General features: G+C 42.5%; 2 protein-coding genes across 2 annotated transcripts in view; one reads left to right on the top strand and one right to left on the bottom strand.

The window, feature by feature from the left end:
- Nucleotides 1-14,192, top strand: part of mitfb (melanocyte inducing transcription factor b) — a gene marked incomplete at both ends in the record, with an annotated part of 30,827 nt that extends 16,635 nt beyond the window's left edge. Inside the window, 8 exons of the mRNA XM_080535221.1 lie at nucleotides 8,516-8,731; nucleotides 9,496-9,591; nucleotides 10,058-10,181; nucleotides 11,399-11,491; nucleotides 12,682-12,738; nucleotides 12,938-13,013; nucleotides 13,253-13,400; nucleotides 13,758-14,192. Coding sequence (XP_080391347.1) covers nucleotides 8,516-8,731; nucleotides 9,496-9,591; nucleotides 10,058-10,181; nucleotides 11,399-11,491; nucleotides 12,682-12,738; nucleotides 12,938-13,013; nucleotides 13,253-13,400; nucleotides 13,758-14,192 — 1,245 coding nt within the window. The remainder of the gene's footprint in view (nucleotides 1-8,515; nucleotides 8,732-9,495; nucleotides 9,592-10,057; nucleotides 10,182-11,398; nucleotides 11,492-12,681; nucleotides 12,739-12,937; nucleotides 13,014-13,252; nucleotides 13,401-13,757) is intronic.
- A 3,305-nt stretch (nucleotides 14,193-17,497) lies between these two features.
- LOC308159740 (2-epi-5-epi-valiolone synthase-like) lies at nucleotides 17,498-20,639 on the bottom strand (the record flags this gene model as incomplete). The annotated part of the gene is made up of 5 exons (XM_080533555.1): nucleotides 17,498-17,571; nucleotides 17,777-18,029; nucleotides 18,474-18,713; nucleotides 19,096-19,729; nucleotides 20,470-20,639. The coding sequence occupies 5 exons, from the start codon at nucleotides 20,637-20,639 to the stop codon at nucleotides 17,498-17,500; spliced, it is 1,371 nt and encodes a 456-aa protein (XP_080389681.1).
- Between the last annotated feature and the right edge of the window lie 4,499 nt (nucleotides 20,640-25,138).

The raw sequence follows: 25,138 nt of genomic DNA, 5'->3' as shown, positions 1-25,138 counted from the left end.
AACTTTGACGCTCAATATCTCTGAACTACCCTAAACTGAGATAGAACCTTAGAATTCTAAGCTCACGACATGCGACATTCTACGACTGTTGTGATTGTTGTGGATGGTCGGAAAATATTAAAATATACCAACTTTAGATGGTATTTCACATACATATTGATATTTGTCACAAACAATATCGTAGGTTTATACATTCATGATAAAACTGTTGTAATAAATATTAGAGGATGATGGTGAAAATGACAATGAAACTTGATTATGGCAATATCGATATTATATTGTTTGGGGAAATCTGACTGAAGATTTAATGGTAAACTGTCTGTCTACTGTATAATATATTAATAATCAAAATAGTGTTGCGTGTGAAAGAGCTTTAGTTATATTGTAGTGCCCACAGCACATAGCTGTGTGTAGGCCTATTAAAGCTTTAGCCCTCCCATCTTGTCATTATGCTGAATGTGTGTGGTATGGCCTACACATGCAAGACAAATACTTTCATTGAAACCATTGCCCACTACCTAAAGCATAAACATTATGTATACCCTCTATAATCTTTCTCTCTTTGAGAGGTTTAGGATGTCCTCCATGAAAGGGTACAATATGACACGCTGGAGGAATTTCTGTATTTCGGGAGGAGCTTACAGGCATTCTTACAATGACTAAATTCCCCAAATGAAAGGTCTGTTGCTGCCTGGCGCTTTGGACCAGGGCTAACCTGCCCGCCTGTCTGTGAATAGATTAGCAGAGTCCACACAAAGCTACAAAAAAACTAGCTTAGGGGTACCAGGCGGAGCTGCTGGACCTTAAAAGTGAAAACATTAAGCTTAGATGAGTTTGTCTAAAGACCGATTGGGCCCTTAATTAACCAAGTGACCTCCGACCTTCTGAGGAATTAGTAAGGGATCAGTTTGGGGATCAAGACAAAGGCAAGCACAGTCTTACCACACACCGAACACTAATTCAGCGAAGAATGCTCATAATTAGCCCCCACTGCTTTCATTCCATGGCATTTTTTTTATTTTTTAAACAAAAAAGAAAAACCCACTGCTTTGAAATGTATGTAGGATAATTTCTTAAAAGGGTTCAACATCATTTCTAGATTTAATGGGGCGACTTAAGAACTTACAGTCCTTAGAAAAGAACACATTGCTGGACAGTGTTCAGTGCACAATAAGATAGATATGTTGTGTTCATAACACTACATGGCTGTGATTGGCTAACATGGTAATTATTAATGGGCGTCACTTAATTCACTACTCGTTTAGTTTAGTTTGGTCTATTACAATGCAACAGTTCAGTCATACCTGCATGCAATAAAATCTGACTTGAAATTGCTTTGAGAGGTGGAGAATTATGCAGTATATTATCGGTATGTCTTCTTATATGCACCGTAAATGGAGCGCCCCCCCCCTAACCAGAGTGACAAATAAACATCTTCTATCTTGTAGTATTTAGCATTAGACAGTATACAACAATCATTTCAGGTAGGTGGCATTATGAAATGACACGCCCACACTAAAGCATAGATCCATTGGCTTCTAATGAACCATTAGCTGAAAGGAGACATGGTGAGGGAGAGATCCCATGAACAGATACAGTACAATTACTCTTTAGACTCCTCCTGTGACTTTCTATGTTTAACAGGCACAGGTTGAGATAACGCTGCGACTTTGTGCCCTTCCATTGATGGGAAATTCTTCTTTTTAACCCAACACTGACACATACAATGTTTGTATAATACTGTATGGTATGTGCTTACAAGAGAGACATTTGAGCATTCTTATAATTGATTCAAGTGGCACTTCAGCTCTAAAAAAAAAAGCTCTAAACTGACAGCATGACATCATATTGCAATTTGCACACTGACAACAGCACAGTTGGCATTAATCACAGTGGCATATGTTCTGTGTGCTGGGTGGTGATCATTGAACAGTATGTGACAGCAGCTGGTGAAAAGGGGGAACAAGTCGGCAACCGACCAAATGTTCAGACTTTTAGTCCGAAAAATGTAAATACATTTCGACATTGTTGAAAATCAATGACACACTCGCTAGTCAAGCCAAAAATATTGCAATGCAATGGATTCGGTGAGTAATCCCCACAACTACCTAGTTAACTATAACACTACTTTACATTGTTAGCAGGCAGGCTCACAAAACAAGATTAGCTTGCAAGCCAACTTCAATTTAACATTTTCTTGGAAAACCTCGTCGATCTGTCAGAAAGGACCTCTTCCGACCACTAAGAGGTTAAGGACATTACTGTTTCCTAAAGCACGATACCTGCTCTAGCATTCTGATTTGCAGCTGCCTTGGTACCACTGTGTATGATTGCATAGAAAAGTGCAACACTTTTTCACGTAATAGCTTAAAATTGCCAGACAATGACTCCTTTTCTGTGGATCTGCAGTGGGGAGGGAACATTCCTGTTTATGTATCTAGCTAGGGGCATGGTGGAATGTCCAAAGCACACATGTCAAAAAAGACAAATCTTTGTTTGTCACTATGCCCCCTCTCCCCCCCGCACCCAACTGAGATGCCAGTAGAATATGTGTGTGCTGTTCTATTCAAAATGTCATTGACTTTTATTGGGGGATAGGCTGGTAATGGCCTCAGGACGGGGTTGATAATGGCTGCACATAGTGTGTGTGTGGTGTGTGTGTGTGTGTGTGTGTGTGTGTGTGTGTGCGTGTGTTTGTGTGTTTGTTTGTGTGTGTGTGTGCGTGTGTGTGTTTGTTTGTGTGTTTGTGTGTGTGTGTGTTTGTGTGTGTGTGTGTGTGTGTGTGTGTGTGTGTGTGCGTATGTGTGTGTGTGTGTGTGTGTGTGTGTGTGTGTGTGTGTGTGTGTTAAAGCCCATCCTGTAGTTATTTGAGTGTCAGTTGTGGTGGGTTCACTGGGTTGATAACATTAATGTGCAGGAAATGAGAACCGGATACAAATTTGTTACAGATTTCCATGACCATATTCCTCCCACGTTTGGACAATTACTTGTAAGATTTCAAGTTATATAGTGTTAAACACTACAATTCAGGCTATATTCAGATTCAATTGAAAACTAAAGCCTACAATTCATTGCAGGTTAGGTAGACGGGAGAGAATAGATTACTGTAATGTTTTTGCTTGAACTTTTTGTGTTCTACTTGCAAAAAAATGCTATTTTTGTTGTTGTAATACCTGCTTGATTCTGAATATTTGCGATGAATTGGATTTAGATGTATAATAAGCATATATATAGCAAGTTTTATCCTTACAGTTTTTCCTTGTTTTCAAATTAAAGTTTTCAACCTGCAATGCAGATGATGATGGTTATAGTTACTATTTAGTGTGTCATTATGAAAGGAATGGTGGATTGACCTTTTCATTAGATGAGAAAGGATAGTGTTTTGATGCACTAATTTGCTTTTGAGACATGTATTGAGATTTATAGTGCAAATGTTGTGTTTGGCAAACGTGTTAACTGTTTAGGGGAATGTGTTATCCTTGTTAATGAATGTGGCTTTAGAGTTAAACTAATTCATCATAACAAAAGCTGTATTTACACCCCATTCATTACACCACACTTAAGATAGCTAAAAGTAGCACAAGGAATTTGACCAGGGTCGAGAAAATACTGAGGGAGATTGGATTGAAGTATTCCTTGGTAAATACTGAGGGAGGTTGGGTTGAAGTATGCCTTGGTTTTCCCTGGTGGGAAAGGTTATAGGACTGATGTGGGACCGAATGTGAAAAATCCACTCTCTAAGATTAAGGAAATGTTTAGTTTGTATGTATTATGCTAACATGTGTTAGCGTTTATGTATTATAACATGTGTTAGCATTTATGTATTATAACGTGTATTCCCTTTGATTTACTTTAGCCTGGTCACTGTGAGTAGAGTCGAGTCTAGTGCTACTCTAGGAGGTAGTTTAGGGTTGGACGATATCAACATTTCCATATTCATGATATTATTACTTTGGAAAATATCACATATGATAATATCATGTATTGACATGGTGGCGACATGCCAGCGTGAACAAAAATGACTGAACTGAAGAGCAAAGAGTGTATGGCTAGTGTTATAAATAGTCTGGTGAAACAAAGAAACTGCACTTGTAGTTATGCACATATCTGGAGTTTTAAGCACTTTTACAGACTATTATCTAAGAGAACAACATCACAATATGCTCCAAATATCATGATATGCTCCATATATATACTGTACATGTATAAATACATATCGGCCCACTTCTTGTTGCAGTCTTTTTAGTTTTTCTCTTATTTCTAGTCTTATGAGACAGATGATGCTCCACTCAGAACTGGGCCCTTAATGAGCTCTTTGTTTCTTGCTCTTTGGGCAGTGTGTGTGTGTGTGTGTATGTGTGTGTGTGTGTGTGTGTCTGTGTGTGTGTGTCTGTGTGCGTGCGTACGTGTGTGCGTGTGTGCTCATGCGTTTGAACGTGCTTTTGTGCGTATCTCTCTGTGGGCGTATCTGTGGGCATATCTGTGTGTGTGTGTGTGTGTGTGTGTGTGTGTGTCCGTTAGCATGCCATTAATTTTCTAAGAAAATGCCACTTGTATAAATCAGATCATGGATCATGCTGTGAAAAATCGTCTAAAAAGCCAACATAGTCCTGTTATCCTATTCAAAAGCAGTTTAATACTCCTGTTAAGAGCAGAGGCTCAACCACTGGTATACAGATCAGGATATACTAGTCTACACCTTTCAATTTCAGCTGCAAGGCCACCCTCTCACCCTCAATAAAGGTCTTCTCTTGCCAGTTATTGGGTAATTACTGTGTACAGTTATTGGATAATTACTGTGTACAGTTATAGGATGATTACAATGTAGTTATTGGATGATAAGTAATGTTGTTCTGTGTCATTTCACGTGACATTGTAGGACAGGTGCTAGGCAAACAGCTATACACGAACAAAGGCCCGCAATGACCCTTAAACCACCTTTATGAATACTTTATCTTATTCACGATTAGGCTATTTGTTGTGTTATTGACTGCATGTAGACATTATGGAGATAGATCACGGTTAGAGTAGAGGGAAGAGACCTGATCTCACATTTCTTTGCAGTTTGAACAAGATCAGTTGATGCATTCTATCTGGTCAGGGTGTATTCATATCAGCACGTAGCCACTGGCTGCATCACAGAGGCCATCCTTTGAATCATTATGTTTTTAGTGTTTTTACTTGTTTTACAGTTTTTTACTGTTCTGTTTATGCTGGTGTGGTACTGCCGTACACAATACAAGCTTGTGGTCCGCTCAGATAATGAATAATCCTTAACAGCCCCTCCAGGTGTCACAAGTTAACACCCCATGCAGTGATCTTCCACTATCCCGAAGGGAATTCCTAAACGTCTCATGTAGGCTACGTCCCTTTTGTGAACCAGGAAATAGGGATACCAGTTGATGCACTACCTTCAATTAAGAACTTTCAAATGTTGTTGTTGTTGCATGGAACAGATAAATGTTCCATCTATTACAATGTTATTATAAGAAAACACTGTCACAAATAAATCTTGTTGTAATGCATACACCGTATGGTTCTCACCGTGGGACTGCAGGGATGTCAGTGGTTTAGGGTGATTGAACAGACACATACAAGGGAAGGAACAGATCTAGTTTAGTTGCTGTGTTTAAGCCCCGAGGTCAAAGGGGAGCACATGCTCAGGCCGTTCTAACAACGCAACTCTGTCGTCTACAACACAATTCGTCATCCTCAACTTTTCACCAGTCACCCTGGTTAGCACAGATTTGACTCTGTCGGACAAGCATTATGATGACGCTTCTCAAATGCAAACTTTCCGGTTCATAATCATGCATTTCAAAACATTCCTTTGTCACTATGACGACGGTACAATTGTCTATTCTGTGGCTGTCTTCTGATCTCGTAAACTGTAGCCTATTTCGGATCATTTAAACAGCAATTGTAAATAGCTTGTCATAGCAGTTATACAGTAATGCTTTATAAAACTAGAGATTATCATTCAAATCTTTTTTTTATTCCGTCCTCATGGATGCAGTCAGGCCTGACTAATCGGCTAGTATTCCGAAACCTTCAACAGAAAGGGAACAGAGGGTGTGGTAGTGGTCAGTTTGAACCGTCATTGATGCTGTATCTGAATTGGTGCAAGTAGCTTGAAAATCAAACCCAGGGCATGTCTTTAAAGTGGGCCTGCACTGGCTGATTTCCTCCCTGATTTTCTCCTGCATGCAACTGAGAATGAGATTTGTTTCTTGGAGGTGTGGTTTGATGTACCAGCCAAAGCCCAACATAACATCAACATCAGGGTTGTCACAATTGGAATGGAATGGACTTTATTTGTCATTGCTACAGTACAGGTACCAAACAACGAAATTTAGGAGGGGTGGCCAATTCACCAATTCACCGCCAATCGCCCTCTGTTCTCAGAAAAGAAAAAAGAACACTGAAAATAATAATTCATGTTCAAAGTTATCAGGTTTCTTTTTATTATTTGTTTCTTACAGTTTTTTTTTGTCAATTTCGATGCTAGAATTGATGTATGACTACTGCCGTGGCTACATAGACTGTTTTGTTTTCAACAGGAAAATGTTTTTTTTTTAGATTCAGTTCCTCTTAAGATTAGATGGTTACGGAAATGCCCAATTTGACTTATGGTACTTATGGTAAGACAGGCAGTCTTTGTCCAGAGGTCTGTCCTTGCTCGACTGGGCAGCAATCAATTTCCACACGTGTTGGATATGCACATGCGTAGCACAAGCGTAAATGTAAACTCATCTTTGCAAATGTGTTCTAATAAAAATGTTTTATGATTCGCCAGTTGGCCATCCCTGCTTTAGTTGGAACCCTCGAGGCTGTGTCTCTTGTTTCTACGGATCACACAAGAGAAAACAGAAACCATACTAGAGTGTTAAATCGAACAGTGATCTCTTATGTAGTATGTAGGAATGTGCTCTCCAGCCTAGTTTGCTTCAGTAGAATGGTGGGTGGGTGAGTGGGTGAGTACAAATGAATGAATTAATGATTTCCTTTTAGCAACAAACATGCCATGACTGACAATCACTTTATGTTTTTACAAGATGAAAGCTTTATCGAATTTAGACCTATTCCAAACCAAAACAAGACACGGAAACAAACGTTTTATAGATGACGTGCGAACAAGCATCGTGTAGTCTGTAGTTTGAGATGAGTGCTTCTACCATGTCCAGTGATAGCACAGCGAGCCGAGTGAAGCATCCATGGGGTTAAAGTAGAGATAAGAAGTTATCTGGCCCAAGGCAAGTGTCAGTAGACAGGGTGGCCTGGCAACAGAAAGACCTCCTTTGTCAGACCCCCATTCTGACGTCAAGGCAGCACCATAAAGACATAAATTCACTTCTTACATAAAACAACACATCTTTTAAAAGGCTCATTATATCTCCCTCTGATTTCTTAACATGCATAACTAATCGCTTCTTTTCCGCCTTTTATAAGCTGAGCTGGATGTGTCCCTCCGCATAAAAACCAGTGTTGAAACAGTGACCTAGAGTCGCAGTCGCCGCTTCTGCATAGGGGAATATAGTTCTAATAGTTTAAAGTTGATTATTTCGAGCTTTTGAGTTTGTTTGCAATCATGCTGGAAATGCTGGATTACCACTATCCGGTTCACAACTATTCATTTCAGGTAGGAGCGACATTTTCCCTCTTGTCAGATCCATATTGGTTTAATCATAGGCATTGAAAAGGCATTTATGAGGTGAGAGTGTTACAAAAAGTGTTACAGTAAAGTGTGATGTTTGATAAATGTATCATTAGAGTAAAAACATTGTAAGAGAGTAAATCCGTCACACTGTTTTGATGCTCGTCATGAACAGGGATTGTTATTGCTAATTATGCATGACAATGTTTTAACAATATTGAAGCCCCGCCAGCTGTATTGTTAGCTTCAGTTAATTAAGACTTCAGAATTTCTTTCTTAGAAAAGCAAACAGTGAGGATATTCTTTTATTCATAATTTCATATTCAATAACCGCGGTCTAGTGACTATCAAAGGAGAAGGCGCTGCTGTCACGCTGTTCTTGGTATCTTCCTTCATGCTATCTATTTTCCCTTTTCTTTATGCTATATCTTTTTCCTTTTCTTGCTGTCCTATGAGACTATTTTCACTGTATCCGGCCCAATCATCACTTCTAGTTTACATTGATGCTGTGATGATTAATTTATTGACAATTCTGCGGCTCTGCAACGCCTTTATTGCCAGATAAGAAAACACATTTTAGCCTTTTCTATTATTTGTGCATTTATTCAATGAGACACGTTGGTCTCTCTCTCTCTCTCTCTCTCTCTCTCTCTCTCTCTCTCTCTCTCTCTCTCTCTCTCTCTCTCTCTCTCTCTCTCCTGGCACGTATGCGCAACACTTAACTGACGCAACAACACAAACCATGGTCTATACTGTCTGACTCCATATCATACTAGTCTTTTACGACATCCAAATCACAGTGTTTGACTCTCCCTCTCTCCTCTTTTTTGTCCATCCATCCCTCTCCCCTCCTCTGTACAGGTCCAGACCCACCTGGAGAATCCTACCAAGTACCATATCCAGCAGTCCCAGCAGCAGCAGGTGAAGCGGTACCTGGGCAAGCTCGGGTCCCAGGTGGTGAGCCTGCCCTGCCCCAACCAGCACTCTGACCACGGGGGCATGCCGCCGGGGCCGGGCAACAGTGCCCCCAACAGCCCCATGGCCTTACTGACCCTCAACTCAAACTGCGAGAAAGAGGTACATTAATTAACATTTCGTGACGTTAGAATTATAAGGTTCTATCTCCATTGTTGTCAAAATTGAGTTTTTTTACATAATCCGATCCATTAGGTGTTTATTAATGTCTGTGTGGTGTTATTTTTTAAATGTTGACATTTTTTAGCTAGTAATTAATAAAATACAAAGGTTCCATCTCACAAAACATAATGGAATGTAAAAACGTTGACGCTCAATATCTCTGAACTGCCCTAAACGGAGATAGAACCTTATCATTCTAAGCTCACGATTTTGGGGGCATTTAGCAGCCTTTGTCCAAAGCGGCTTACAACAAATATGTTTGTCTAAGTTAGTGAATCGTCTGTCCATCGGTCATTGCAAGAAAAGGTAATATATGCTCGGACCAGGGGCCATTGGCAGTCGTAATGCTAGAAGAAGGAAGAATTAATTAATTAATTAATAATTTATTTTTTACAGTAGAGAAACTGTAGAGGGGGGTAGAGGGGATGAAGAGGTCTTAGGAGGGACAGTTAAGGTGTAGCGTGTCATACTGTAGCCACATAAACTACTGTATGTGTGTTTGACCAGGATATGTGAGTAGTAATTTCTTCCGATTGCTACATTCACCCACAATTGCTTAGTAATGTAACACATCACATATTAAGTAACACTATCATCACCACTAGCTATTCCACTTTTGTAACAGCAAGCACTGTCTCTGTCTCTGTTATATAATAGTGTTTTGGGAGGGGATATTTAACAGCTATGTTTTTTGGATGTTTTAGATGGACGATGTCATCGATGACATCATTAGTTTGGAGTCGAGCTATAATGACGAAATCCTTGGACTGATGGACCCTGGCCTCCAGATGGCCAATACGGTGGGGTTCTCTTCATTTACCCAGCTGGTTGTGTTGTGTTCTGTGGTCTGTTAAGGCCAATGCACACGGCGTGCGATTTTGTCACACGACGACATTCGATTCTCAATTCACACCAATGAATGAATGAATGTGAATGGAGAATCGAATGTTGTCGTGCGACAATATCGCATCGCACGCCGTGTGCATTGTCTCATTCAAAACAATGGAATCGAATTCGGCGGTGCAACAAAATCGCACGCCATGTGCATTGGCCTTTAGGGGGTTGTGTGTGTGTGTGTGTGTGTGTGTGTCTGCATGTGCGTGTGTGTGTGTGCGTGTGCGCGCTTGTGTTTGCCAAGAAGACCAACTCCTTTTTATTACAACTGCAGCCATGGACACTTTTTCAAAAATAACAGATTGGCACACTGCACCATACGTGTATAAAGTCACAGCTAATAACTGCTATTGTATTATGTTGTATCCTCAGATCCCTGTGCCTGCTCACCTGTTGGACATGTATGCTAACCAGAGCATGCCCCCTCCATGTCCAGAGCTGGGCATCACCAACTCCTGCCCTGCCAACCTGCCCAACATCAAAAGGGAATTCTCTGGTAAGCAGTCCCCAACATCCTACATGACAACAGATAACACGCAAAAAAACAACAACATTGTATGTTTCGGGGGTAGTGGTGCCCTCTATCGTTCCCCTCGTCTGGCCTAGTGGATAGTGAGTTGGACTGGGGATCTTGAATGAAGGTCATGAATTCAAATCCCACCTTGGAACACAACCACTAGTGTGCCTTTGAGTAAGGCACTTTAGCCAGGGATACTGTCCCTGTAATCTCTAATTGTAAGTCACTTTGGATAAAAGCGTCTGCTAAAATGGTTAAACTGTAAGATGTTGTCCATGCAGCATTCTACATTACAATACTGCATTGCAGTGGAATCCTAACAAAAAATTTGCTCACTCAACTCAGGTATTCACATTTATCTATTTAGCGTTAATGTCAGTGGGAAACGTGTGCAATAAATCAAGTTACTGATCTCGAGTTAGGATTCCACCCTGACAGGTTAGGAACAGTCCCTATCGCATAATAACAGTACACCGATGTTCACTTGCCTGAAAAAAAACCACACAGATTCAAACATTCTACTCTCCAGGCCTTTCAAAAGCCGAGACACTATCAGTTAGGCAGACCAGTGATAGATTATTAAGTAAAAGTGTATAGGCCTCAACAGAACATGACCAGCATGAGAAATACTGTAAGGTTGTAACAAGGGGCCATTTCTATGCATGTGCTTTGTGTCAAAAGTCATCGCTTTTGATTATCGTTAAGTTACATTGTGGGCGGCTGTGGCGTAGGAGGTAGAGCCGCCGTCTAATGATCGCAAGGTCGGCAGATCGGCGGTTTGAGCCCCGGCTGGCCACATGTCGAAGTGTCCTTGGGCAAGACACTGAACCCCCGGCTCCTTGCATGGTAACTTGCCGCCATTGGTGTGTGAATGTGTGTGTGAATGAGAGGCTGTTGTAAAGCGCTTTGGATAAAGGCACTATATAAGTGCAGTCCATTTACATACTGTATATTCTGCAGTTCAATGTAAGAATAAATGCATTCAAAATATTATGTGCCTATGGGGGGGGTGGAAGGGATGTTATCGCCATGGGGGGGGGTTACTCGTGTGTTTATAGTGGGGGGGGTAAGATAAAGAAAAAGAAAAAAGTCAGGACAGACACTTATTTTGTTTGGTGTGATAATTGTACATTTTTCATGTGTACTGTTTTGCAATAAATAATTGATTACAAAAAAAAATATTATGTGCCAAATAGTTTCCCAATCTCCGGCCATCATGCACATGCTGGACGAGGCTGGATCCTGTGGCCAGTTTGACAACTATCAGAGGCCGGAGGGGTTTCCTGTAGGTATGTCTGCTCTGCGCCGTGAATCATTGCAGATTGTTTTAACTGTTCGTTTTATTTTAAGTGTTAAAAAAAATATATATTAAGACCTTTTTAACAGTTATAACTGTTTTCAACTTTACTTATTAAGATTTTTTTAAATGTTGATTTACTTTTAATATATAATGTCTTTCAATGTCGTATGTAAAGCACTTTAGGCCAATGCGCACGGCGTGCGATTTTGTCGCACGACAACATTCAATTCTCAATTCTTTGAATTCTTTCAATTGGTGTGAATTGAGAATCGAATGTTGTCGTGCGACAATATGGCATCGCACGCCGTGTGCATTGTCTCATTCAAAACAATGGAATCGAATTCGGCCGTGTGACAAAATCGCACGCCGTGTGCATTGGCATTTTGAGTTGCCATGTGTAGGACAATGTGCTATACAAATAAACTTAACTTGTTTTTACCAAGCAGATCTGTCCGTTGATATATGTTGTATGGTGTGTTGTGTCTCTTGTGTATGTGTTGCTTTCTGTATGCTGCCTTCTTGGCCAGGTCCACTTGAAAATTAGACGTAAATCTCAATGTGTCCTCTGTTTTTTAACTCACTTTCGCTGTTAATTTGAGTTGAGTTCCATGGGTGCGCAGTGCTTTCACGTGTTCAGGTTGCACTTCTTTTTTCTTCTTTTTTTGCTTCATGGCATTCATTTAACACTAGAACAGCCGTGGTTGGGGTAATTTGACCATGTGAGTAGAACAAAATGTATATCTTTGCACTTGATCAAATTTCAGGACCTTCCTTTCATGACTGTTCCTAGATATGTGCGTTCTACCACCCAGTATCCTTACATTTTCAAAATCACATCAGGATAAGCTAGTATAAAGCTATTTTGCAGTTTTTCTGTGTGGGGGACAGGCTAATTTACACGCGCACCAACTAGTGGTCTTTGTGTGCAAGTAACAGATTCCTATTGCAAAGACTATGGTCATTTGTCCCCTGAGGCGGCTCTTATAGTAGGTAAAAAAGGCACGGCTGTTCTAGAGTTAATGTTCCATGGGTGCACATTGCTTTCAAGCAAGTTCAGGGTCATAGCATATATTTTATTGCTTCCTGGCAATAACTTTTGTGTTGTTATTATGTTGTGATGGTGCGTGTCAACATCAATGTTTATGTCAACATCAATATAACCTCTTCCCTGTACCTCAGGGGCTGAAGTTAAGGCTATGGCGAAGGAAAGACAGAAGAAGGACAACCATAACTTGAGTGAGTTTGTAAATGCTTCTACGTTCAGTATTGTAATGCTTTAAAGTGCCTGGAAACCCGATTTGGGTTGTTTGCAAACTCTGTTATAACAGATGTTATAACATTATGTTTGATGTTATGATTATTCCCTGTTGATATTCAGTTGATGGGATTACATGATTGTTTCTTATTGTTCTTCTCTTATACCCATTTTCTATAGTTGAGAGACGGCGAAGGTTTAACATAAACGACCGGATCAAAGAACTGGGAACCTTAATTCCAAGGTCAAATGATCCGTAAGTTGAAAACAATTCAACAGTTTTTTCATTCCAGAAAAAATGGGCCACACAGATCAGTGCATGAACTCTTCATAGAGAGGCTATGCGTGATGATGATCACGGTCTATCTTTTTTTTTTTTACGATGTCTATTTTGAGAGGATTTTTGTGAATCGACAACGTTGTCAGTTGGGGTTCAGAATTCGAACAGTTGAGTATGATAGAATCTAAGAATGCCAGCCCTCTGTCGCTTCCCAGGGATATGCGTTGGAACAAAGGCACCATTCTCAAGGCGTCGGTGGACTACATCAGGAAGCTGCAACGGGAGCAACTGAGGGCCAAGGAGCTGGAGAACAGACAGAAGAAGCTGGAGCACGCCAACCGGCACCTGATGTTGAGAATACAGGTATGTATGTTGGCCTTCGTCGGCATCCAAACTGGCCATAGGAGCTGGACACAATTGTTGAAGTTACATATGATGTGGTATAGGCTACATAGAGAATGGTGATGACACACTCTCTCTCCCCATCTGTCTCTCACTCTCTTTCTCTCTGTCTCTCTCTCTCTCTCCCTCTCTACCTCCCTCTCTCTCTCTCTCTCCCTCTCTCCCTCACCCTCTCTCTCTCTTCCCTCTCTCTCTCTCTCTCTCTCCCTCTCTCACCCCCTCTCTCTCTCTCTCTCCCTCTCTCCCTCCCTCTCTCCCTCTCTCTCTCTCTCTCTCTCGCTCTCTCTCCCTTCCTGTTCCGTTGACGGGTGTGTTCAGGAGTTGGAGATGCAGGCTCGCGCCCACGGCCTGTCCATCCCCTCGTCGGCTCTCTGCGCGGCAGAGCTGTCCGCCCGGGGCATAAAGCAAGAGCCAGCTATCGGAGACTGTCACACTGAGCTGTACCCCCCCCAACCCCACCACCAGCACCATTCTGCCTGTAACCCAGACCCAGCTCATTCCACCACTCTGGAGCTCGACGACGGGCCCTCCTCCACCTTCTCCGACGGCCAGGGAGGGATCACAGGCGACCTCCCAGGCCCCTACGGCGTTCACACCAAGGGGGCCTCCAAGCTCAACGACATCTTGATGGACGACAACCTTTCACAGGTGGGAGGAGGAGACCCCCTGCTCTCCTCCGTCTCCCCCGGGGGCTCAGGGGACAGCAGCCGCAGGAGCAGCATAAGCATGGACGAGAACGAGGAGGAGTGTTAGCACCCCCTACTGGCAGTAAGCCTTCTTCCCACCTGCATCTCCATCCCTCCACCCTGTGTTTAAGAGTCCACAGGAGACTCGCCATAGTAGCTAATACCTTCTCAGCTGCTACATAGGCACACAAACTTATCTGTTGATGTTTTTTTCTTTTTTTTCTTCAGGTGTTTACATGTATTTAATTTACTCAACCCTGTTTTTTTTGTTTTTTGTTTATCGTATCATATGTTTTAATTAAGTGTCGATTCGTGGACTGATTTTTAAGTTACTTTTTGTTAGTTAAGATCACGGTCTGATTTTATCCAAACTTTGATGACAATGAGTTGGGGAGTTATGTTGATATAACAATATTTCACACTTATCGTTTTCATCAAGGTGTAGTTATTCAGGTTTGATTTTAAATGCTTCTTTCTATCCTATCCAGCCAAATTGAGTTCCTTCAGAATTTAATCTGAGAGTCATCATAATGTAAAAAATATTTTGTGGTAAACGGCTTTCTTTTTTTTATCAAATCTTTTAAGAGCAAAGGTAGAGGAAATAATAGATAACATGTGTGCTTTACCGTCCTTGTGTCATTGAACTTGCCAATTCCTTAGTCAGATGATTTTTAAACATCCAGTTATTTTTTTTTACCAAGAATATGTTTTAGCCACCGGTTTTACATTTCTCTATACATAAGTAGCTGAAGCTGTGTAGTTGGCTGTCTTAAGACTTTCAATTATCTTTGTGCAAAGATATTAGTACAATTACTGATTGGAGTTCAGTGTCTCTCTTAAGATTGATGTTGAGTTGATTTTACCCAGCTATGTACAGTAGACTACCTACAGTATGTACGGTAAGCAGAATTATTGAATTCAGGATATTTTTGTTGGTCTCTTTTGTGTTTCTTAAAGAGGATGCAACTGTTCTAAGGCCAATATTGGTAGAAATACAACCATGATTTCAAAACAGGCACATTTTTGCTATATAATATAAACTATATTTATGGTAATGCAATTGAAATGTATAACAGCAAGTATTTACCAAGAGCTGTTTCTCCTAAGAAGAAAAATACATTTTAATATTGTCCAGTTCCTAAATTATTATTGTTTTGTTTTACACTTTTTATTATGTCCATCCATGCATTTCAGAGATATTCAGGATCTGTTTTCATTTATGTGAATGTTTATATTGCCAAGGAATATAAGGAGACTGCTGTGGGATTTTTTTTATGTATGACATTGTCAAAACACTGGAATGACGTCCATAGATTGAAAAAAGGTTAGATAACCAATGTTTTATATACAGTACGTATAAATATATATATATATATATATATATATATATATATATATATATATATATATATATACACACACACTAACTATTATATTTGGGTTTTTTAAATGCATACAATGTATTGTATGATTGATTGTAGTTATATTTAACTATAAGTTGTACTGTTAATGTATATTTCTACTATTTAATAACTGTAGCAAAGTACACCTTTGATAATAACTATCTACTGTACATTACACCACTGTATTGAGAGTATGGTTACAGTGCATCCTCGACTCTATGGAACTATGCAATGATTACAGTTGTAGCTCAGTATTGTGCCTGTTTTACAAGACATTAGAATAATTAGAATAAGGCTGATTATCTACGATGTTGTAATGATTAGTAAGACGCGCCTAGCAGAGTGATTTACATTGGAAGTGCCTTACCATTTTCTTTTTTTTAATTTCCCACAGATTTAAGAGGACTATTAGACATTGATAGACATCATCGTTTTGTTTTCTAGAGTTCGAAGCTTCATGCAATAGCTGTTGAGCTGCAAGGTCCCTAAGGGAAGCAGTAGGAGAGGGCCGTTTGTCCGTGTGAAAGACCTCCATGGGGTTTTTAACACTGGACTGTAAGAGAAGATCTCTCTTTAGGCCATTCATTTGGTTTTGAGTGATTTTGATTCCACAGAGGGTTCTGTGGGGTCAAAATACTACTCAGAAGGCAATAATCTCATAGTTTTACTGAATGTTCAGCTTCCTTTTGAGACCATTTTTTTGTCTGAATGTAACTCACAGTGTTGACTGCCAAAATGTGGTGCCAAAATCAAAGTGAAGTCTAAATATGCAAAGAAGGAATTAACTATGTTTTCTGACAGCTTAGCTGATATTGTAGGCCTTACTGTACATGTGAACTGATGTTTTTTCCATTGTTGTAGAGCAATAACAAACAAACAAACAAAAAAATTGTGGCAATCAGGTCGCAGGATAAGCACAAAGTCGCCCATGCACTTACAAGGGTACTCGCTGCAGCAACATTGGTCTGCAGAATGGCCCTCACGGTCAAACTGATCCCAGGTCTGTACTAAGCCTTAGAGTGATATCTAGACACATGCCTGTCACTCTGTCACTGCCCCTTGACTGAACCCAGGTCAGCCTATCGTTTTTGAATAGAATGACACTCATGTATGTGTTGACTGAAACCTCAGTCGCCACCAATATCGGTGCTTTATACCATCAAATATGAATGCATAGAATGGACATTGCCATCACTTTTAAAACTCACTTTATGAAGGCTAGTTTGTAGTAAGTAAAGTAGATATGTAGTTTATATTTATAGTGTTAGTACGAGTCAATATATAATATTGAGTCATACTGATTTTCCGAACCTGAGTGATACAATGGCACATATTGGATATACCACTACAATCTCAGAGAGCCACGTTGGTTCAGATCGTGTCTGTTCTACCCATTCTATTTCTATGGTTCATATAGACACTTCCCCTGCTGAGAATGCTACTGTAATTACTGATTGATAATTACTCTGTTGTCAGGGGAGATGGAGGTAACGATGGTTATGCACTGGTTGTAAATGGAGCAGTGAACTGAACTCAAACTCATTGGAACTGAATGTGGAAACTATCTTGTGACAAATATTAAAGTAAATTAAATGGTTATACTTCATTGTTTTCCTTACTAGTACCATTTATATATATACAGAGAGATATGAAGGTGCTAGGTTACATGTTGTATTTCCATCAGCCTTGAAGTACATTAAGAAGAATCAGTGTTAACTTCCAAAACTGTTGACAGTAGAGTCAATAAATGTCCAACTCAGCTGTTAACATGACGCTGACGCTTTATTTGCATGGCCAGGTGGGTTAACTTTCTACAGTACATACTCTTTTAATTTCACTTAAATGGAAACATGACAGTTGGCGTGGTCACATGACAGTTGGCGTGGTCACATGACAGTTGGCGTCAGTTGGTCTTCGGTCGCTCATGGCCCCAGCATCGTCGGTGCAGTTTGCTTTTAAACCCCAGACTTCAAACACCAAGGTCCTCACACCAACTCTTAAAAGCCTTACACAGGAGATCGTCACTCATATCGTGGAAGATTTCTGTAGAAAAGAGACAGAATGAACAGTATACAGTACCTCTGTCTCTGATTTGAGACCACAGAGCCACAGAATTCAAATAACTAAACAGCAGTTACATTTGCCCAGCTAGCCAGGACCCACTCCCACAGTTCACAAACAAGTGAAAAAAATCACTTGACTGGATTATGTTTTTATTTTTTAAATTAAATGAATATTGCCCAGAGACCTGCACACCCCAGTCCTGTAGGGAGGGGCAGCCTCAGAGACCCTCCGGAGTGTGTCAGCCTTTTACTCAGGGCCTCCTGCACGAGGGCCAGGGTGCAGTCCTGGTGCCACACAGGCAGCTCCAGCGCCAGCATGCAGCGTGTGATCCTGGCCCTCTCCTCCCTGGTAAGGAGCCCCCTCTGGTGGGCCACATGCACCATGAAGGACATGTCCACGTTCACCGCCTCCCCGTGGAGCAGCGCAGGCAGCACCTTCTACAACGGGAGCATGAAGAGAAATGACAAATCCCAAAGGCAAGAGTTGGTGACATTTACAGTGTTGTTATTACTGTGTGATTGATTACTATTGTGATAATAATGTGATCGTGTAAAATGGTCCTCTGCGGCTCAGTTAGAGGTAGAGCACGGCGCTAACAACGGTTAGGTTGGGGGTTCGATCCCCGCTGGGACCATATATACTGAAAAATGTATAAACTCACTGCAATGTAAGTCACATTGGATAAAAGCATCATGCAAAATGGCATATATTATATTATTATTAATACGTATGTAATAAGTATGTAATTATGTGTTGCTTGCTTCACTGTACTTACAGCAATGATAACTCTAGGTCTAATAGTTACCCTAAAGTAGGTACAGTGTCAGTACAATAGAGACGTAAGGACGTCCTGAGACAACTTTGGTGTTTAATCACTTCACCATTTCTAACTCGGGGCTGATCAGATGACCAAAGTCCACCAGCCTGTTCAAGTCGTCCTCCCAAAGGTTGGGAGCCAGTTCCTCCAGCATCGTTTCTATGGCGATGCGGGTGGAGGCAGAGGCGGGATCCTCGGGGTCACACGCACGGGTGTTCTCACAGGACTGGAAGCTGGAATCCAGTAGATTTTGGCCTTGAGTCTCCAGGAGCTCAAACAACCCCCTGTGTTTCATCAGGGCCATCTGGGGCGCACAGAATCATGATTCATGAACATAAAGTAGTTGACATAGAGTAGCCGGCTGTTTTTATCTGTGTACAACCTGTCTTTATATTTGTGAAAATCATCTAACCTAACTACAAATTTATTGGCGCCATACAGAATTCTGAAACAAAATGTACACTGGCAACACAATCAATGATTTAGTTTTTTTTCATTAATATTCGTGAATTAGTAATAGCGATTAGTGTAGGAAACCAAACACTAAAGATATTAATGTTTGAACATAATTCTGGCACTAATCACATCTTTCAGACCTTTTGGAAGGATGACATGCTCTTTAGTAATGCATAAGGTAGTTTCCACTTGCTCCACTCACATGCATATATCCATGCAGTGCTGGACACCTTTAGCATTTCTGCCATCCCGTTCGAAATGTGACGGCGAGGAACTGTTCTGATGAAAGAGCGGTCTAAAAACGTCGCGACTGGCGGGATGTAGCTCCCCAGTTTGTTCTTGCTGTTGGCAAAGTTGACTCCGGTCTTCGCCCCCACGCTAGCGTCGACATACGCCAGCAGGGTGGTCGGGACACGTATGTAGGGAGTCTGTCTGCGGTAGAGAGACGCGGCCAACCCCACCACGTCCAGGCACACCCCTCCCCCGATGGCTATGATGGGCTCCGAGCGCCTGTCGATGCCGAACCTGTGGACTTCCTCCAGGATCTTGGTCACCAGGGTCATGGACTTGTTCTCCTCTGTGGTGGGCAGTGACAGGATCCTATACAGAACCTCTCTGGCCTCAAAGTACCTGGTGACCCGGGAACCATAGAGCTGATTGACAGTCTCGTCGATGACGATGAAGCGCTTGACAGGCCTGGGGTGACTTTTCCAGGCCTTCAGTTCCTCCGGATCCCCTATATGTCCCCATAGCAGGGTGTCGTTCCCGACGTCCAGCAGGTTGTGGCATTGGACTACCCTGTAGGTGAGGACGATGGGGCTGACCACCGTCCAGGAAAGGCCGTGCTCTGACGGGCTCTGGAAGCTGCAGGGGGATTTCCCATTAGAAATGATCCTATTCAAAATAATAATGCCATGCCACTATTTTGCTCTTATCTGGTTAGATGCCAAACTACATTTCGTTGTCTCAGTAGCCTACTCTGTGCAATGACAATAAAGTTGAATCTCATCTAATCTCATCTCATCTAACCTTATCTAATAAGTGGCCACAACAATATACTGTAGTGCCAGCAGGACTGAAGTAAACAAATGTGAGGTAAAGCATTTTCTTACAGTTGAGATTTACCCATTGCCATTTTTAAAAATATGACCTTTCTGAATATTGACATTCCTGAATATCAACTGCCATTCTGACAGTTACTCTGCAAATACAGCTGCTGTTACACGTGTTCTATGGGTGGGCTGTACAGTGTACTGTGGCATACAGTATCCTACACCTCATACTGTACTATAAGCTAAAATGTCAGCTGTGCCAAAAATAGAAATATATTCCATCCCCTCTTGTTCACTTAACCTACATTGGAAAAAGGTCAGTTGGGTAACTTACAAAAATGGGAAATCTCATACCTTTATAATACATGTCCTCAAAACATATACTTTGCACTAATAAATGATTTCTAAATGTTGTACATTGTACATGCTGTACATCGAGCGTGTTAACAAGGCTGTTGTTCACACTGGATACATTCATTTTGGCATTCTTCACACAATAGTTCAGTTCAATAATAACAGTTTCACCAGAAAGGTCCAAATAAATGCACTGACATTTTAGCGGCAGATAGCCGTCCCTCACCACGGGACGATCCAGCGTGTCGGTTCCAGGTCCCGTTCACTTGAAGCAGACTGAACTCGACTCGTTGGTCCGTATCGTTATTAGAGTTTTCATCTGTCGGAATTCCCTGGATATGTTCAGGATTTTCAGCTGGCGCGGTCATTTTGGAAATTAATAAAACAGGTTAAACAGTAGGGGTGGTTAGTTAACTTGTGCTCGCTTCTTCTGGACCAATGTGACACGCAAACGGTGTGGGACTGAAACCTGATAGAGTCGGCAATGTTGCAGGATCATGTTTGTGATATGGATTCAAGGTTAATAACTCGCTAATTTTACTTTGATTTGATTGGGTTTCCTGCCTGGATGTCGAAAACGTGAACTGGCATTATTCCAATAATGAATTATTAATAATATTAATTAATTATTAATAATCATAATAATAAATTATTCTTTGCGCATCTTGTGTTCCCTCCTGAATATTACAAATTCGGTTTGATCAAAAGGAATGTCAATATACAGTATATCTCAAAAGTGAGTACACCCTTTAGATTTTTGCACATATTCTGTCATATCCTTTCAGGGGATAACACTATCTTAATGAAACTTTGATATAACTTAAAGTAGTCAGTGTGCTGCTTGAATAACAGTATAGATGTATTGTCCATTGAAAATTACTCAGTACACAGCTGTTAATGTCTAAACAGCTGGCAACAAAAGTGAGTACACCCCATAGTGAACACTGAACAACTAAGTGTCAATATTTTGTGTGACCACCATTGTTATCTAGCACTGCTTTAACCCTCCTGGGCATGGAATTCACCAGAGCTGCACAGGTTGCTTCTGGAATCTTCTTCCACTCCTCCATGACGACATCACAGAGCCCACGGATGTTGGACACCTTGCACTCCTCCACCTGCCTCTTGAGGATGCCCCACATGTGCTCAATTGGGTTTAGGTCTGGAGACATACTTGGCCAGTCCATCACCTTAACCTTCAGCTTCTTCAGCAAGGCCGTTGTCATCTTGGAGGTGTGTTTAGGGTCATTATCATGTTGGAAAACTGCCCTACGGCTCAGTTTCCGAAGAGAGGGGATCATGCTCTGCTGCAGGATGTCACAGTATATATTGGAATTCATGTGTCCCTCAATGAAATGCAGCTCCCCAGTGCCGGCAGCACTCATGCAGCCCCAGACCATGATGCTGCCACCATTGCTTGACTGTAGGCAAAACACATTTGTCTTGGTACTCCTCACCAGGGTGCCGCCACACACGCCGGACACCATCTGACCCAAACAGGTTTATTTTGGTCTCATCAGACCACAGGACATGGTTCCAGTAACTCATGTTCTTGGATTCATTGTCTTCAGCAAACTGTTTGCGGGCTTTCTTATGCATCGGTTTCAGAAGAGGCTTCTGTCTTGGGCGACGACCATGCAAACCGATTTGATGCAGTGTGCAGCGTATGGTCTGGGCACTGACAGGCTGTCATCCCACTTCTGCAACCTCTGCAGCAATGCTGGAAGCACTCGCACATCTATTTTTGGAAACCAACCTCTGGATATGACGCTGAGCACGTGGACTCAACTTCTTTGGTCGACCCTGGCGAGGCCTGTTCCGAGTGGAACCTGTCCTGGAAAACCGCTGTATGATCTTAGCCACTGTGCTGCAACTCATTTTCAGGGTGTTGGCAATCTTCTTATAGCCAAGGCCATCTTTGTGAAGCGCAATAATCCTTTTTTTCAGCCGCTCAGAGAGTTCCTTGCCATGAGGTGCCATGTTGTCCAGCATTCAGAGAGAATTGATTGATTGATTGATTGAGAATGTTTATTTTGGTCCCTTATGCAATACACAATACAGATATAAAAAAATATTTAAAAATGTACACAGTCACAATTCATAACACCAGGACCAAAAAGGTGTAGGCTGAAGCCGTGGCTTATTGCGCCTACCCTTGTTACATGTATATAGCAGGAGATTTCAATCATGTCGACCTGAAGGCAGTACTACCCAAGTTCTATCAGCATGTGAAATGTGCAACAAGAGGAGAAAAAACACTGGACAAGGTATACACCAACATCAAACGTGCTTACAAGGCTAGTCCGCTAGCTCATCTAGGCATGTCTGACCATGTGTCAATCCTCCTGATCCCTGCATACACTACCATGGGGAAAAGTGCTCCCATCACCACTAAGACTGTCAGAACCTGGCCAGAAGGGTCCGCTCCACTGCAGATCTGCCTAAATGACACCCTATGGCAGGAATATGAGCATGAGGACCTGGAACAGTACACGTCGTCGGTTCTGAACCACATAGTGAACTGCACCAACTCAGTCACCGTGGACAAACGGGTCCGGGTCTACCCCAACACGAAGCCATGGATGACTGGGAAGGTCCAAAAACTGATCAACGAGAGGGACAACGCCTTCTTCGCAGGGAAGAGCACACCGCTGTACAGCTCCACCAGGGCCAACCTAAAGCGCGGAATCAAAGCGGCCAAGGCAGACCACAGAGAGAAGATTGAGGAATGCCTCCTGAGCAACGACTCCAGGCGGATGTGGCAGGGGGTTCAGCAGATGACAAACTTCAGAGCCAACAGGCTCACAGCCGCAGAGGACGACCCCCTGCTGGCGGGAAAGCTGAACACCTTCTACGCCCGGTTCGACGAGGGGCGAACGGAGGTAACCGCAACACAAACACCACTCTCTCCAGCTCTCAGCAGCCTCACCCTCACAGAGCATGAAGTGAGACGCGTACTGAAGGCGGTGGACCCCAGGAAAGCCTCGGGGCCGGATGGCGTCCTGGGACGGGTGCTGAGAGACTGCGCCGACCAGCTGGCCGGGGTTTTCACCAACATCTTTAACCAGTCCCTGTCCCAGGCCACCATCCCACCCTGCCTGAAAACCTCAACTATCATCCCAGTCCCGAAGAAAAGCACGGTGAGCTGCCTAAACGACTACCGCCCGGTGGCACTCACACCAATCATCATGAAGTGCTTCGAGAAACTAGTCCGGGCCCACATACTCACACGCCTCCCGCCCAACCTGGATCCATACCAGTTCGCCTACAGAGGCCACAGGTCCACAGAGGACGCCATCGCGACGACTCTCCACGCCACTCTATCCCACCTGGAGAGGGGAAACAGCTACGCGAGACTGCTCTTCGTGGACTTCAGCTCCGCCTTCAACACCATCCTTCCAGACAGGCTAGTGACCAAACTACTAGACCTGGGTCTATCACACTCTATATGTGCGTGGATCAAGGACTTCCTGACCGACCGCCCCCAGAGGGTGCGGGTGGGCCCCCACACCTCCACAGCCCTCAGACTCAGCACTGGGTCCCCCCAGGGCTGCGTGCTAAGCCCCATCCTCTACAACCTCTACACCTACGACTTCACCCCCGTCCACCCCAGCAACTCCATCGTAAAGTTTGCGACACCACCGTGGTGGGATGCATCTCGGGGGGGGACGAGGCGGCGTACAGGGATGAGGTAGAGCAACTGAGCAAGCTGTGCAAGGTTAACAACCTGCTGCTGAACAAGTCAAAGACCCAGGAAATCATCGTAGACTTCAGGAGGAAAAAGTCCGAGATCCAGCCCCTGCTCATCGACGGAGAGAGCGTGGAGAGAGTCTCAACCCTCCGATTCCTGGGGATGCACATGCGGGATGACCTGACCTGGAAGGACAACACAAAAGGCACCATCAAGAGGGCACAACAGCGGCTATACACCCTGAGAGTCCTCAGGAAGGAACACAGCAAGCAGGAGATACTGGTGACCTTCTACCGCGGCGCAGTGGAGAGCATCCTCACCTACGGCATCTGCAACTGGTTCTCCAGCTGCACAACAGTGGAGAGAAATGCGCTACAGAGAGTCGTGAGAACAGCACAGAAGATCACCGGCGCCCCCCTCCCCTCTCTGGAAGAGCTGTACAACACACGCTGTCTCAGGAAGGCCTCCAAGATCTCCAGGGACCCGACCCACCCTGGGTACGAACACTTTACCAGGCTGCCCTCGAAAAGGCGGTTCAGGACCCTGGCCGCTAAGACAAACAGACTGAAGAACAGCTTCTACCACAGGGCCGTCCAGGCCCTGAACACAGCAAAGACCTAAGTTCTGGGCCCTGGACAGTCTGGACGGATTGTATGGCAGCTGCTGGACTGAAAAAATCAGGTGTAGTGCTGAGGCACAAACATGTACATTTCAAGCCTGCAAACTGTGACACTTTAAATAACGTGAAACAATACTATTGTGCAATATGACAACCCTAGTCGTCTATCTGTACAGTATAGTACAGTGGATAGTGTACATAGCCTTTATTTATGTAAACCAGCTCCTTCCCTTCTTGTGATTTTTTTTTTAAAGTTTTTTTTTTTTTCCTTTCCTAACACCAGGGGAGCCACCCCTCCTAAATGTCGTTGTTTGGTACCTGTACTGTAGCAATGACAATAAAGTCCATTCATTCATTCATTCATTCATTCATGTATGCATGTCCCCCCATGAATGCATAATCAAAACATTGAAACTTTTATAAACAAAATTTCACTTACGCATGTCAACAAAAAGTTCAAAAATACCAAACAAAAACTATATTTAAACCTCTGTTTTATACTTGTTAATCATCTTATTTTTAAATAATTGTTTTAATCCTTTTAGTGTATAGTGTAT

The sequence above is a fragment of the Nansenia antarctica genome, assembly GCF_963989245.1.
Source record: "Nansenia antarctica genome assembly, chromosome: 6".
Classification (NCBI taxonomy): Eukaryota; Metazoa; Chordata; class Actinopteri; order Argentiniformes; family Microstomatidae; genus Nansenia; species Nansenia antarctica.
This window is presented reverse-complemented; position numbering and strand designations above follow the sequence as displayed.